The 16,171-nt window shown below is 45.0% G+C and overlaps 1 protein-coding gene across 7 annotated transcripts in view; it reads right to left on the bottom strand.

Moving 5' to 3' along the window:
- Positions 1-15,815, bottom strand: part of LOC146370076 (general transcription factor II-I repeat domain-containing protein 2-like) — a 38,568-nt gene extending 22,753 nt beyond the window's left edge. For 5 of the 7 annotated variants that reach the window (XM_084910932.1, XM_084910933.1, XM_084910930.1 and 2 more), the window contains exon 1: positions 8,482-15,815. In XM_084910932.1, coding sequence (XP_084767058.1) covers positions 12,500-14,359 — 1,860 coding nt within the window. In that variant the 5' untranslated portion in view covers positions 14,360-15,815 and the 3' untranslated portion in view covers positions 8,482-12,499. Of the gene's footprint in view, positions 1-5,843; positions 6,108-8,481 lie in introns of all 7 variants that reach the window. The other 2 variants (XM_084910934.1, XM_084910939.1) reach the window with 2 other exon arrangements.
- Between the last annotated feature and the right edge of the window lie 356 nt (positions 15,816-16,171).

Genomic DNA, 16,171 nt, shown 5'->3' with positions numbered 1-16,171 from the left:
GAGTGACACCCTTTGAAGCAAGGGATTTCACAAGCTGGAATACTTTATTCTCCTCTGAACTATTCAACATGTTTTGAGCAGTACGACTGTCACAGTAAGCGCAGCACAGACTTTGACAGAAGGCATCAAAGGCACAGGTGTTCATGACACAGTGTTGTCCTTTGCCAAGTTTTACTGGTTGTTGATTATTTCCATTTTTTAACAGCCCTAGCTTTACTTTTTTCTTTTTCACAGCTGGATCTGAGTGGAGCCATTCAGGACAAGGGGAGAGGTATGAGGTCAATTTCCTCTTCTTTGGTGGAACTGCAAGGCCTCTCCAGTTTTCCAAAGCTGCTGTTTCTTCAATGTCCATGTCTGTGTCAATTTTGGGCTCCTGAGAGGGGTTATCATCCACTTCCTGCTCCACAAAGGCTTTGTGTGGATCCTGACGCTTCGCTGTACCATCCTGTCTGGCAACCTCTGCTTCTTTTCGTATTTGTTTTGCAGAACAGATCCGCATGTTCCCTTCAATAAAACCAAGATGACGTGCAATGAATTTATCTATCCTTATAGGGAGATTTTCATGCTTGAACAGACCATGTTTAATGTTCTTGAACTCTGCTTCAACATTAGCTGAAGTTGCAGTGAGCTTTTCGCTCTGAAATAGGGGAACCATTACTCCAGTCCAGAGTGGTAGGTATCCTCCCAATCTAATTAGGTGTGGGACGAGCTCAGGTAGATAGTGCATATAGGGTCAGGGTTAAGGTTTGCACTTTGAGAATCAACTTGTGAGAACTGTGACTACTGTTCATGTGCTGCAATAAATGAGAGACCACTGTATATAATAATAAAGTATATAAGTATATAATAATATAATATTCTCTATGACTATTGTCTTCAACCTGTTAACATTTAATATTGTCTTGATAGAGTCAAGTAATCATGCAGCAGAGTCCTCCCCTGTCTCTTCTCCTGGCTCCCCAGACCCTGGTCCCTCAGCTCCTGCTGCTGCACCCACAGGTATGAACATCAAGCACTGATAGCTTTTTACTTGCTTGAATCCCCTTGTGATCACCTTTACTAAATATCTACAACCAATCTGTTCATATCCTGGTTTTTTCAATTTTGAAAATGAAAATCTAGTAGCAGCCTTCTCATTACTTTGTGTTGTTTTGTGCTGTGTTTTACAGGCCCACAGAGGAGGACAGCTCGAAGGCGGGCGAGGGACGGGTCCCAGGACGGTCCATCGGCGGTGGAGCTGGCCATCCTGGGGTCCCTAAAGAGGCCACGCCCGTCTCCAACAGAATATTTTCTCCTCAGCCTTGTTCCTGCTCTGGAGAGCATGCCGCCTCAGACACGAGAATTCGTGAAATTTCACATTGATAAATTAGCTTTTGAAAACAGCACAGCTGTGTTAAATTTGGAAACATTGGACCCTAATGATCAGCAGTTTTCTGATGAGGCAGCAGGCTCTCCAGGGCAGAAACAATGTTCTTATTTTTCTCCTCCTTCTCCCTGAGGCTCTTCCACTCCAAGCTGGGTCCTTTTTATTCCTGTCTCTCTGTAAATACTTAAATTTCATATATTTAATGTTTTTGTTACTGAATTTATATATTTTATCAAATAAACATTTATAATGACAAATGTCTCTGTTCTACTACACAGCAAATATTGGCACCCGACTTGACACAAGTAGAATTTATTTCATATTATACTAATAATAAAACATACTAATACAGTGGGATGCAAAAGTTTGGGCAACATTGTGAAAAGTAATTATTTTCCTGTACAAATCGTTGGTTGTCACAATAGAAATTGTCAGTTAAATACATCATACAGGAGACACACACGGTGATATTTGAGAAGTGAAATGCAGTTCACTGGATTTACAGAAAGTGTGCAATAACTGTTTAAACTAAATCAAGCAGATGCATAAATTGGCAACACAAAAAAAGAGAAATAAAATAAATATTTAGTGTATATCAATGTGTGTGTCTCCTATATGATATATGTAAGTGACATTTTTTACTGTAACAGCGATTCATACAGGAAAATAATGACTATTAATAAGGTTGCCCAAACTTTTGCACCACACTGTATATAGGAACATAGTGAAGACAAGTTACTTAAGAGAGTAAAAAGAGGTTAGTTTATTTTGGAGTAGAGCTCCATTTATTAAGAAAAATTTAAAAAGACAGGAACACTCTTTAGAGGTTTGTGGGTGGCTCTTAAAAGAGCCGTTGTGGGGAAGTCACTCGGACTTCAAACAGGCTACTCCTTTGGTTGCCAAGACACAGCTCCCTCCGCCGAGAAGTGGGCCATGAACTCCTCCCTCACCAGGACAGCCTCTCTGGAGGAGTTGTTTGCTGCCATACGTCCCAGGCCTTGCAACGGCTCCACCACAGCAGGTGCCACACCCCTCACAGCAGGCGCCCCTCTCTCGTCCACACAGCGCAGAAAATTGTGGAGAACACAAGTTGCCTTCACACACTTCTCCGCAATTTCAGGACGGAGCTCCACGGCGCGCCGATACAACCTCCACTGTGAGGAGAGGATACCGAAGGCACCCTCCACTATCATCCTGGCCCTGGAAAGGCGATAGTTAAAGATCCTCTTCTCTAAAGGGAGGAGGCGTCCAGGGAAAGGCCTCATGAGCTCACGCCGCAGAGGGAACGCTTCATCAGCCACAAAGACATGGGGCTGGGCTCCACGGTGTTCTCCACCAGGTAGAGGCTGGTCAGGAGGCAGATGGAGAGTCCCAGCCCGAAGAGCCTGACCAAAGGTGGAGTTGGCCAGAATACCACCGTCGCTGGTCCTCCCGTACCCCCCAACATCAATGACGCGGAAGCGATGCTCTGCATCCACAACCGCAAGGAGAACAATGGAAAAAGTTCCCTTGTAGCTGTGGAACATGGATCCTGAGTTGGGGGGTGCCTTCGTCTGGACGTGCTTCCCATCCAGAGCTCCACAGCAGAGAGGGAAGTTCCAGCGCTCCTGGAATCCCTCTGCGATGGACCGCCAGTCTTCAGTTGAAGGCACAGCCATGAAATCGTCCACTAGACAGTCCCAGATGGCCGTCGCTACCTGGGGGATGATCTGGCTCACCGTGGACACACCGACTCGAAAACTGAACGCGATGGTCCTGAAGGAGTCCCCGGTGGCAAGGAACCTGGACAAAATTGTTTAAAATGAGTATTATGTGTACTGCAGTTACAAAATACATTATTGAAATTACAAAATTACAAAACATAAATCTTACATAAAACATTTTGTAATTATAAGGATAATTACATGATATATATTAGATATAATCTAAAGCAGTCTGCGGTGATTATATACAAATATTCAACTATCCCAGAATTAAACCAGGTCTAAATAAAAAGGAGTGAGTATCACTACAAAGATTAACTCAGTGGTCCTAATGCTACAGTTTGATATCAGCAAACACCGAGCGCATACATTGATAGGACACCACAGCCATGCTATCATTGCAAACACTGATAACAGCATAAATCGAATTAAATCGGGACTTGATGAGAGCTTCTGAGCATCACTAGAAATATTATAAACAGTCGTCTCCGTACCACAGTTTGCTCTCAGTAAACACCGAGAGCATTCACTGTTAGCATAGCACATCCATGTTAGCAGTGTATAGATGGATGGTTTAGCATATATTAGCACAGGTATCAATAAAGGACTACCGTATTAAATACTTTTACTAACCTCAGGCAGACGGACAGGCGCTCTGCAGGTGGGATTGAGCGCCTGTAATTGGCGTCTAGGCGGGCGATTCTGGGACCGACGCAGGAAAGCAGGTCCTCAAACTGGCCGAGTGAGAGACGGTGATAACGCTGGAATCGGCCGTCATCCAGGCGCAGCTCCTGGAGCAAATGGTGAAACTCACCAAACTGCTCACGCCTCTGGAGGACCTGATGGACCCAGGTACGGCGAGGACGTCTTTTACGCCGCTGCTCCGCTCTCCACAGTGCATAGAGAAGGGAGACTCTCTCTTCAAGCGCTAGCTCGACAGCTGCCATCTTGCAAAGATACCGTCTGGCACAACTTCCTCCCACATTTCCGGTTCACGCGCGTCAAATATGGATTTTTCTTGGACACGCGTTGAGGTGCGAATGTGCACGCGTCAAATTAGGGGCGTTTGGGGCGTTTTGTTCGCGTCCATCGCGTTCGGTGTGAACACACCGTAAGGTGATTACTGGACGGGTGTCAGTGTTGACTGTAAGCTGGGCGGATCCAGGCCCACTGCCCGGGACACAAATGGGATTTGTCTCTCATGCAGAACATCAGACGCGGCTTTTTAGGCAACGGCAGCAGGGAAGGCATTACAAAAATGCCTGCTTCTGCTCACCTTGGAGGACTAATGGGCAGTTTGGCCCACCAGCGATGCAGTCATTAGCTCCGGCAGCCACTCTGGAACACAAATACAGGCTGAAAGCCACTCGACAGCACAGAAATCACACCAAAATAACCCGGCCGAGGCAGCGCTGCACATCTTTCTCCTTGTGGCTGCTTCACAGGCTTGTTATGAACCAAATACCAGGTGTCAAAATGCACTTGTCAAGAGAAACGACAGCAAACATCACAAATGACAGCACTTAGAAGAGAACAAATGAGACATCTCCTCCCGAGTGCGATATTTCGGGTGAAATGTGGGTTTCTTTCCCCAAAGCTTTCGTGAGCTGGGGGTGAAAAAAAAGTTTCTTTATCTATAAAGACATCTGACAAATCTGCAGTTTTCTACATGTTCTGACCCAAACTGTCACACTGACCCATTTCTCCTGCTTCTCCCATCATTTTACGGGTTCTTGTTCCCTGACATGTCCCACCCACTAACAGGTGCCAGGATGCAGATCAGTGTCATTCACTCCACCTGTCAGCGTGTTAAGGCTGATCGGTGTATCGCTCTCTGATTTTGCATTCCCAGCCTCGCTCTTTGTGTCTTGAGCTTTTGTACGTTCTCCTCATTAACCTGCATTAAATGCTCACTTTGAGCTCGATTCCTGCTGCCTGAGTCAGCGACACAGCTAACTCTGACACTCATAAACACATGAAACACAAATATGGACTCTAACCGGTCACGTGACTGATGTAATGTTCGCTGATCCCAGAGCTGTGTAGGAGAGCTGATGTGAGTGAAGCTGATATGTAAATGTGTCAGACTGCTCCAATAAAAGCCTTTCATGCTGTTCCAGCTGTGGCAGCCCAACCCTGCACGCTGCATGTACCGAACCAGTTCTTTTCCTTTGTTTTTTGGCATATTTCTCCTGTTCCAGGTGTGCATGTTCATATCAGACATGACCAAAGCTTCAGATGATGAGCTCAGTGTCTGTACAGTGAGCCAAAAGCTGCAGACTGCTGTAAAAACTCTATTTATCACCGTTTTTTCACCCTTTTATCTGAAGTATGTTCTGATTGGGGATTTCCTTAAGTGCTCTGATGTAAGGGAGGCATCCTCCATCAGTCTGCTCGGGGTACTGGAGGGTGGGGCACGTGTTGAGAGACAGGGGTGGTTTTCAGAAATCTGCATATCACAGCTGACCTGCAGCATGTGTAAATGCAGAATGCGTGAGGAGTCGGTGCATTCAGGAAGCTAATGCTGCTGCGCCACATGCATTCATTAAAGACAAAGGAAGGAATCTGAGTCTCAGCCAGCTGTGAACAACAAACAGAGATTCTGCAAAATCCCAGATTATGATATAAGAAGAGAGTCTGTGGAGGAGATGGAAGGAGTACTGAGCAGCTCATGAATAGCAAATGAGAGTGAGAGGAGGACGGGCGGAGGAGTAATAATGATGAAGAGAGGGCAGCTATGACGAGTGGGACGGCGGTTGGTCCTGGTGACATACACGTGGAGGTGTGGAGATGTCCAGGAGAGGGGGCGGTGGACTTTAACCAGACTGGTAACGATGATTTTGGAGAGTTGGAGGATGATGAGGAAAGCAGGTGCACTGATACTGATGGCACGATTACGTGTGTGGTAGGAGAGACAGGTGGGTTGAAGGTGGGAGTACATCAGGGATCTGCTCTGAGCTCCTTCTTGTTTGCAGCGCTGACAGATGAGGTCGAGAAAGAGGAGCAGGTGGAGGAGAGCCTGGAGAGGTGGAGGTATGCTGGGGAGAGAAGAGGAATGAAAGTCCGTAAAAGGAAAACGGACCATGCGTGAATGAGAGGTGGAGAGGTGCAACACAGAGATAGTGTCGCTGCAGGAGTTTAATACCTGGAGTCAACCATCCAGATAGAGATGAAGAAGTGAGTGCAGGCAGGGTGGAGCGGGTGGAGATGAGTGTCAGGGCTGATTTGTAACAGAAGGAGAGCAGCAGGAGAGAAAGGGGAGGTTTCAGGATGGTGGTGAGAGCTGCTGTGATGAGTGGAGATCAGATTTAAAGGGAGAAGCAGAAGCTGCTCAGTGACTCCACGTGTTGTAAAATAAACACTGTAAAAACACCACCCCACTCTGAGTCTGCGTTGGTGTGTTGGTATCTGAGTCGAACCAGGGCTCGGTGTGTCCACACTTCTGTGAAGGCGTGAAGCTTCTGGGCTCTTTGTGTGTTTCGTACTGATCTCAGAAATGTGACTGCCTGCACAATAATCCTCGAACCTTCAAACGTCATTAAGAGAAGGTGGGAGACACGGTTCAACAGTCGCAAGGACGCCCCACAGACTGTCACTAATCAAACGGGAACAAAAGATGTTTTATTAGCTTTAAAAAATGTTTATTCTTCTTAGGAAACGACCAAGAAAACATGATTTAATTGGCTGAGTTATTTGAACAGCTGTGAAAGGTCAACATTTCCTTTGGGGAAATAAAATGTCAAAAGATTGAAAGCGGCAGCTGCTGAAGAAGACGTCTTTAAACCTTAAACTGAACCTCAGAGCTGAGTTCACAGCGTAAATACCAGAATCAGCACAGAGACGTAAAGTAGTTCAAAACGTCTTTTTCTAAGAAGACATTTGTGACCCAGATTTTATGCAAACGAGCTCCTCCAGCAGCGAATAATCTGAACCTGCAGCAGGCCGATCAGACTGAAGACGTCCACAGACGGTGTGAACAAACGATGTTCATAATAAAGATCTGTAATAATATGCAGGCTAATAGAGACTACTGTAAACCTGAAAGAGTTGATACAAACAATCCAGCTATGAACTGGTGACTTTTTTAATCTCTTCTACGAGATTACATTAAAAATAATCCCACAGAAAAAATAAGTTGACAGATAAGCGAACACTGCTACCACAGTGGCCCGGCAGCTCGTTTCACTCAGATTTTATCTGACATGAATCATGAAAACCTGATAACACAGCCCCATTTAATCTCCACTGGACCAGTAAAACTTCTGCCTAATAACCCAGTAAAAAAGAAAACACCCTTACTCTGAGTGGATAAAAGTTTAACTGCATATTTAATCCTTGAGATGTCTGATAAGAAAAAAGATTGCAGCGACACTCGAGACGGGGACAGGGTTTAACAACAGCCGAGCCGTTTATTAGGCTGGGGGAAGGTACAAACAAAGACAGGTACTAAAGCTAAACTGAACTAGAACGAAACTGGGAGAAAATAGATACTAAACTCACGGGACAAAGAACATGAAAAAGACCTGAACACAGGAAACCAGGAAACACGTACGCTGGGAAACAAACACAACAGAAGACCCGACAACGACTGACAGAAAACTCCCACACTAAATCCACAGAGAGGAGACGAGGGGAGCGGAAACACAGCTGACTCAAATGAATGTGACTAAACACAACCCACAAGCATCGCAGAAAATCTACTGTTTCTTATTGTGTGAACAAACCCAGGAAAACTCTGCTGCACTGTACTGTGACACGTGGCTGAGCGTGGATGGTGTCAGTAAGAGGAACATAAATCTGATGAAGATACAGTGAGAGGTCCAGCTTTGCGCCCTTCTCCTTTGAAATGTTCCCAAAGACTCGCGGTGGCCCAGACTGGACCCTTTGACGGCCTGGTTCTGGCCCGCGGGTTGCATGTTTGACACACCCACCCGTGGAAATGTTAATGCACAGGTGCAAAATTCTTCTTCTTCCTTTTTCCTCCCTTACACCTGGACTGCACGAGGATCACCTCACACTGATTCTCCCTCAGCAAACAGCAGGACGCCGCACGCACAGAATCAAACTTCTTATTTAATCTGCAGATTAAAGTTCTGTTTTTGATTCACTCCAAAGAGATAAAATGTGACAGAAGCAAAATCTGATCACAGCATTTGTTGTTAAACATTTATTCTAATCAAATCAACTTCTTATTCACAGTCAGACTTTTATCAGTTTTAACCTGCGGCTGTCAAAGAAAAATCTCACGTTCTGTTTGAAAAACGTATCTTTGAAATGTCTGCATGTGCATCAAGATGCAGTTTAAAGCTGGAGAGCTGGTTTTAGTCCACAGGTTACAATTCTTTATCCAGGTAAGTGTCCTCACAGCCATAGACAACCTGTGTGTGTGCGTGTGTGTGTGCGCGCGCCTACCGTGGATGAAGCTGCACAGCGTCAGGATGAGCGGGGTGAAGACGCGAGCGTCCATCATCAGCAGCGAGTCTCAGAGAAGCTGAGCGGAGTTCCTCCTGAACCGACGGCAAACACGGAGAGAACGAGAATCAACAGAGGGTTCGCTCTGAGAGGAGACGGGGTTGCTCCTCCTCCCAAAAAGCATCCAAAGGAGTAGATTCAGCAGCCGGAGACACCGAGGAGAGAGAGAGAGGTCTGTGAGTGTGTGTGTGCGCACATGTGAGGACAGAAACGTAGGAACAATCATAAAACTGAGCTTTACAGAACAACACACCTTCATCCACTGCTGGATGTTTAAGAGTTTGTAGTTTGTTTGTTTTTTCTTTTTGTTATCTGGGATCTGTATGATGTCATCGATTGGAGATACAGTTGTGGCCAGAGGTTTCCTTCCCCTCATCTCAGGCATGCATGCTGGTAATGTTGGGCTTTTAATCATGTCTTTGCACTGTTGTTTTCCCAGGGTGGATGCAGGCTCAGATATATCGTTCATATTTGTAGAAATGTCTCTGAGCAGGCTGCACCTCGAGCACAGTGTTGTTGGCAGCTATGAACATGAACTCAGGCTGATATCTGACTGCTCCTCTTGGCAAAACTGGTGGACTTCATTTAAATTGCTTGGTTTCCTGGGATGGACCACATTCAAAGACATTCTGAAGCTGCGTCGTCCACACCAAAATCAGTTCTGATGTGTGTTTGGACTTTTGCTAATCCACACAAAAGCATCACACGGCTTCATCTACACTCACTCAAATCTTTTAATAACGATTAATTTGTGTGACAGCACTCGTTGGATTGACTCCGAACAAAGTCCAACCAACTCAGTGAAGGAGAAGTGCAGATTTACACAACTACAGGTTATTCTGATGTCACGTCCCTTTGCCGAGGTCTGGAAGAAGTCCAGCCCTGTCACTGTGAAATGAGAGGAAAGTAGTTATGATGTTCAGGAACCAACCAGGATCAAGCTCGCCATGAACAGGAAACTGCAGGAACACCAGAGACAAGATGCATGTTTGGAGGAGTAAAGGTGAAGCTTTCAAACCTAAAAACACCAACTGTCATGCTCCGTTTGCTGTCAGGGAGTGGACATTCCACTCAGTGATGGAACAATGAGGGACGATGGCTACCTCCGAGTCGTTCTCCTCAAATCAGCACATAATAAATAACATTCAGTGTTGTGGCTGAACAGTGCAGCAACACCTCCCAGCCGTGATCTGGACTCTTCATCGCTCAGCTTTCACACCTCACTGAAACCAAGTCTCAGGGACTGACAGCCTGAGGTCACCTGCAGAGTCCATTCACACTTCTGACTGCAGCGCCATCACAGACACGAAAACTGAGAGACGTGCTTAAAGCGACGCCTGGAGGAACAAAGTCACAGCCAAGTTCAAATATGTTGCAGAAAAGAACACGCTTTCCTTTATTTCCTGTCATAGATCTCCTGTTCCTGTGGACGATGTTCAGCTTAAATATCGTGAAAGTTTAAAATAAGTGCATCAGGGTACGTACAAGTACTCAAAGTCAGAACCAAAGCTGCAGACCCTCACTTTCTCACAGTTTTTCTCTTTTGGATCTGTATGATGTCATAAAGAGCCTGGTCCTTTCAGGTACTGGTGTTCAAATCTTGACCTAAAAGGGGAGGAGCTAAAATTATGGATGTGATTCAAACAGCCCGCGGTGGCTGACGACCGTGCTGTAAATAAAGATTATTATTGCGGCTGTGTGCAGGGAACTTGGGATCTCGTTGCCTTGGAAATGGTTCCCTCAAAGACTCGTCTGCAACCACTCACAGTCAGCTGCAGCTTTGGCAACAACACACCCGTCTGCTTTCAGCTTTATATGAAATCTGTTTGTGATAATACAGTAATTATCTGTGATAAATAAGCAAACAATCTCAAATCTGTTGTTGTCCTTATATACGGAAATTCACATTAACTGCTCAGACCTAGATTAGAAATCTGCTTTTAAATAGGAAAATCACTAGAAACCAGCTGCCAACCAGTTCAGCCTCTGTTGCAAAGACAGGTTCTGCACACATCTGTGCAGACTGACTCCCACAAAGGTGACATCCACAGGTTGGGGGTGCTGCATGCTGAACTTCTGAACAACCGTCTCCGCCAGTAAAATAAATTCAATGCAATGATTTTTACTTCTCATCTAGTCTAACTGAACTGTAACCTTTGACAGTGGGAGGATGTTAAGATCTTCCATGAGGACTGACGGTGGTGCGGGAGCATCAACTACATCCTGCCAGCTTCTCACATGTAAGCACAAGGTGTCCTTTGTCTGCACTGCATGGCATTAAAGATTACACTCATCACACATGGACACGTGTGAAGGACCTCATCGTGCTCAAACATATTTAAACCCTGAGTTTTACAGCCAGCATCTAGTGGCTGTTAGCGGTACTGCACTGAGAGACGTCGTCCTCGGACACATGACGGAGGCCAAAGCCTCGTCACCGTTTCGTGTTTGTTTCCTTCTCCGTCTACATGCCTACGAGTCATTTCCTGTGATGACATCGTGTCCAGATGTTTTTCCTGGTGCGTCTGATGAGCGACAAACTCAGACTGCAGCTCTGACATGAAGGCTGTGACTGCGGACAACAGAAATACTCTGTGTGTGATTGTGTGACATGTACTGATGGCAGCATTGAAAACGAGCTCTGATGTTCAGTTTCATACTTTTGCCTTTTATTAAAACTCATTTTAAATTTCAGCATGTCAACATTTTATTTACTGTCATGGAAACTCTGAATAAAGAGTCGAGTCCCCAGCGTGAAGGCGTTTCTCCGCTCAGCTGAGCGTGATACAAACTCCTGATTAATTTCCTAATGAGGGCTGAATAATTAGCTCGCTTTCTTAATGACTCTCTCCATTAAAGACAGCGGCTGGCACAGAGAGAAGAGCGACGTCTGCCAAAGTAAAGCCAAACTGTGGCCAGGATGATTATCCTGAGTCTGTTTGAGAGTTTAGTCACTGCAGCTTCAGCCGAGGGTGTTGCCCTGACAGATCCATCGCTGCTGTCACACAACAACGAGGAGCTTTACACATGGAGACAAAGACTTAGTCATGGAGTTCCTCAGGGCTCTGTGATGGGACTGATACTTTTTATTATACATGTTTGCCCCCCCAATACTATAATTCATTATTATCAGGATGTCATTCATTGGATCCCTGTTAAATCCAGAATTCAAAATCCTGCCCCTCACATACAAGGTCTTAAATAATCAGGCCCCATCTTATCTTAATGACCTTGTAGCACCATATCACCCTATTAGAGCACTTTGCTCTCACACTGCAGGCTTACTTGTTGTTCCTAGAGTATTTAAAAGTAGAATGGGAGGCAGAGCCTTCAGTTTTCGTTCCCTTTAACACCAGCTTCGTGTTGTAATCTTTGTTTTGATCCCCGTGTCGGATGCTTCACTCGGTGCAGAGGTGACTCTCCTGTCAGTAATGAACTTCTCTGCTGCTGTTTCTGAACTTTAAATAAAAGAAACCCATTCCTCTTTAAATAGTCACCCAGCTGGGCACAGACTGTGAAGATATGAAAGTTTATCATTGGTCTAGGTAAATCCCCTGGACCAGGTACCAGCCTTATAAGCTGTATGCAGCCAGTTAACAGTAAGACACTGAAACACTGATTATTGGTAATATTTCTGGTAATATTTGAGTTTTGCGCAGATGTTTTTAATCCCAGCATCCTCAGCTCAGCAGGCTCGGTGCACTTATTACCAGCTCTGCCTACAGCAGAGATGAGCACAAATGCTGTAACACAGGGGTGCTCACACTTTTTCCGCATGTGAGCTACTTATAAAATGACCAAGTCAAAATGATCTACCCACTACAAAAATCCAAAACATATACTTATTTATAAATATATTGAGGATTCTTTATATCTACAATGTATATACATGCATAACCGCAATATCCAATATTTCACAACACAATTAACAATGTAAATTTTTTGTCATTACCTGAGTTTACTCTGATGACTTGCACTGAATTGAATCAGCCAGGGATGCATAGTCCGGACAGTAGCTGCTGACGGCCAGCCTCAAACACACTTCCAAATGTTCATCAGTCATGGTGGAACGGTACTTGGACTTAATGATCTTCATGTGGGAAAATGATGACTCACATAAATAAGTGGAGCCGAATAATGCAGTCAAAGAGGCAGCACATTTCCTCATGTTGGGGTACTTTACTTCTGTGAGTAAGTTCCAGAACTGTCCATGATCTCTGGACTTCAGCTCAATGTCGGCTTGTAGTGTCAAAATCTCATCTTCCACTCCAGAAGAGTTCAGGTGAAATAGTTTTGCAATTTTTGATGCGAGTGAATCGACCTCAGCATCTTCCCGAAAAGGATAGCACATGAAGGTAGCGACTGGCTCGAGCAAAGAAAAGTCTTGAAAGCGTTTGTCAAACTCTGACAGACAATTGTCAATCTGCTCTGTGTAGCGTGCACTGTCAAGTTGCAAACAGGCCATCCCTTGCATCTCCAGCTCTGACGCCAGGTTTTGAAAGTTTATCAAATCATGGCGCTGCAGCTTTAAAGAGAGATGTTGCATCTTTCGTTTGAAAGCATTAACTGAGCTGATCATGTTGATCACTGTTTTGTCTTTTCCTTGCAGCTGTAGATTAAGGTCATTCAACATGTTTGTCAGATCGGTTAAAAATGCCAAGTCTAACAGCCACTGACCGTCATTAAGTTGCATGTATTCTGCTTGTCCAGCTACACGGAAAAACTCCTTAATCTCCGGACAGAGCTCTCGAAATCTTTGCAGGAATTTCCCTCGACTAAGCCACCTCACGTCAGTGTGTAGCAACAACTCAGAGTGGTCGCAGTCAGCCTTCTCCAGATGTGCACGAAATAACCGTCTTTGAAGAGATCTGGCGCGAATAGAACAGGCGATCTTCGTTGCAACATTCATGATCTCCTTCATGTTGAGCATTTTAGCGCATAACGCTTGTTGGTGGATTATGCAATGGTAATTTAGGAAGTCCGGGAAAGCATCGTCCTGCCTGCACTTGGCAATAAATCCATTCAAGCGGCCAACCATTGCGGGTGCTCCATCTGTGGTAATAGACACCAATTTGTACACTGGGAGCTGGGTTTTCTCGATAAAGTTTTTGAACGACTGAAATATGTCCTCTCCTCGCGTCTGTTCTTTCATGGGCAGGACTGTTAACAGCTCTTCTTTTGCAGTGATATCAGTAAACACCATACGAATGAAAATGCACACCTGGGCTGTGTCACTCACGTCCGTAGATTCGTCCAACTGCAGTGAGAAACACTGGCAATCTCCGATGTCCTTCCAAAGTTGCTGGGTTAAATCCTCCGCCATGGCTTCACAGCGCCGTGTAACTGTACTTCTTGACAGCTGGAGAGCTTTGATCGAAGATGTTATTTCTGCCTTATTTTTAAAGTCTCGGAACAATGAGTCAGAGGCATTCGTTGAAGCAGCTTTTACCATCTCTCCATCTTGAAAAGACTTCTTGTTTTTAACGATGATGTGACTCACCCGGAACGATGCTTCGGTGGCGGCTTTCGCTTTTGAAGTTTGTTGTGTGAAAAATGACTGCTGTCCGGACAACTGGGATTTTAGTTTATTCACCTTTTTCTTTCTTAGCTCGCTTTTCGGCGGGAATGTAGTGTCGTATTTTCCGTGAACAGTTCGAAAATGCCGCTCCACATTTCCCTTCTTTGGCATTGCGATGGTAGCCTGGCAGATGAGGCAAACGCACTTCGAAAATGACATCGTGAAAAAAAAGTCCTCCTCCCATTCCGTATGAAAGTGATACGTTTTTGTCTTCTTACTTGGTCCAGCTCCCTCACTCATTTTTAACCCTTTCTTAGGTTTAAGAGAAAAAACCGAGAGCTAAAAATTGGAGTTAAAACTGACAAGCTAGTCAGCGAGTTACTACACTTCGCGCCGCTGTTTGCGCATGCGCAGCGACCTAAGCGTCAGAAAAAATCTGATGTCATCTGACTGGCTTCCCTGTATCAATCAAGTGACGGGATGGATGATAGGCTGGCATCTATTTTTTTAATGCCATGCGATCTACCAATACTACCTTTGCGATCGACTGGTCGATCGCGATCGACGTATTGAGCACCCCTGCTGTAACACATTCAAAGGTGATCATTACACAGGCCTGGACTGCCACCTAGTGGAGGAAGAGAGAACTGCCTCTCATGACCGTTTGCGAGGAGCTGCAGGCAAAAACATCCTGAAATTTCAGGCTGTTTTACTCCCGTGGAGTCAGCTGGGTTCCAGACTTTTTTCATGTCACACTTATTTAACATCCCTGTGACTCTGAGCCTTACTCCACCTGGCCTCACCTGTGCACCACCTCTATTTTCTATTCCTCTACAGAGACATGGTATGCAGTGGGAACTGTGAGATGTAATGCATGTCTCCTTTTTGAAGTTATTCACTCAGTTTCCAGAACTGAAAAATGAAGCCAATGCTAAAGTGCTAGAAACTGCAGTTCCACTCATGTCCACTAGGGGCTCCAGCAGCGAGCCAGTCCCCTGGTCGAGACTTTACAGCTCTGGTCTCTGTGGGTAGCTCAGTTTGTATGTTTTTGGGGCGGGGGTTACCTCCGATGGGTGCTCTTTTTCGCTTTTGTTGCACTCGCCTTGCGTGCTGGTCCGAGTCTGACCTCTGCAGTCCAAGCCTGACGTCTTCGTTTAGTAATATCGGATACAGGAGATCCCTCCCGTTGCCTCCAGGAGGGGAAACGATGAAAAGAGAGCCCATTTTCCAGCTTCTTGCCTTCCCTATCGTGTGATCTAACGTTGCAACCGACAACACAGTACCCCCTCCCGTGACATCACGCTCCAAAGCCCTATAATGACCTCTCTTGGCTTAATGTATGATGGTGGATAAATGAAACGTACAAGGAAAATTTGACTATATTACAAAAGGACATCCATCTTGGTAACATCAATGACCGGAGCATAACTTGTCAACTAGTCCGAAAATAAGTTATACAGTAGCAGTCAAAGACACCTTCTCATGTGTCACATTTCTATTCATTCAAAACACTTATGCATAGCTGTGTTTTATACAGCTCTTACAGAATTCAGTACAGGCTCATGTGAGTATTTACTGTACGGCTCAGCTCTACTGAATTTCTGAGTTTCTAGAGCAGACACAGAGCTCATGTCAAAACAGGCTTCAGGCGCGATATTAGGCTACGTTCACACTGCAGGTCTTAATGCTCAATTCCGATTTTTTGATCAAATCCGATTTTTTTGTCTGCTTGTTCACACTACAAATAAAATGCGACAGCACACGCGCTCTAGTGTGAACGCTCTGTTTAGGCCCAGACCAAACAATATTGTTTGACTGATAGCCCTTAATATAAAGACTTCGGACTTTACGTTTCCCAATTTTTGCTTGAAGTTATTTTGTTATTTACATAATAATGTAGATAACCTAATAATTATCCTTATTGCTGTTTTAAAGGAGCGGTGCTTCAAAGGATAGCTGCAGATTTCTGTCAGAATCCGCAGATTATACAGAACAAATAAAATGTTCACGTTTCTCCAACGTTGTCTTCCCAGCAGTTTCACTGACATCTACACTGGATGGCCAGGAAGCGTTCGCGATGTCTTCTCGGGCGCTGATAATTGGCGTCTGTCT

Source organism: Perissodus microlepis, chromosome 17, assembly GCF_051167445.1.
Source record: "Perissodus microlepis isolate ML-2025 ecotype Zambia chromosome 17, ASM5116744v1, whole genome shotgun sequence".
In the NCBI taxonomy this organism is placed as follows: Eukaryota; Metazoa; Chordata; class Actinopteri; order Cichliformes; family Cichlidae; genus Perissodus; species Perissodus microlepis.
The sequence above is the reverse complement of the archived record's forward strand: the minus strand, read 5'-3'. Positions and strand labels throughout refer to the sequence as shown.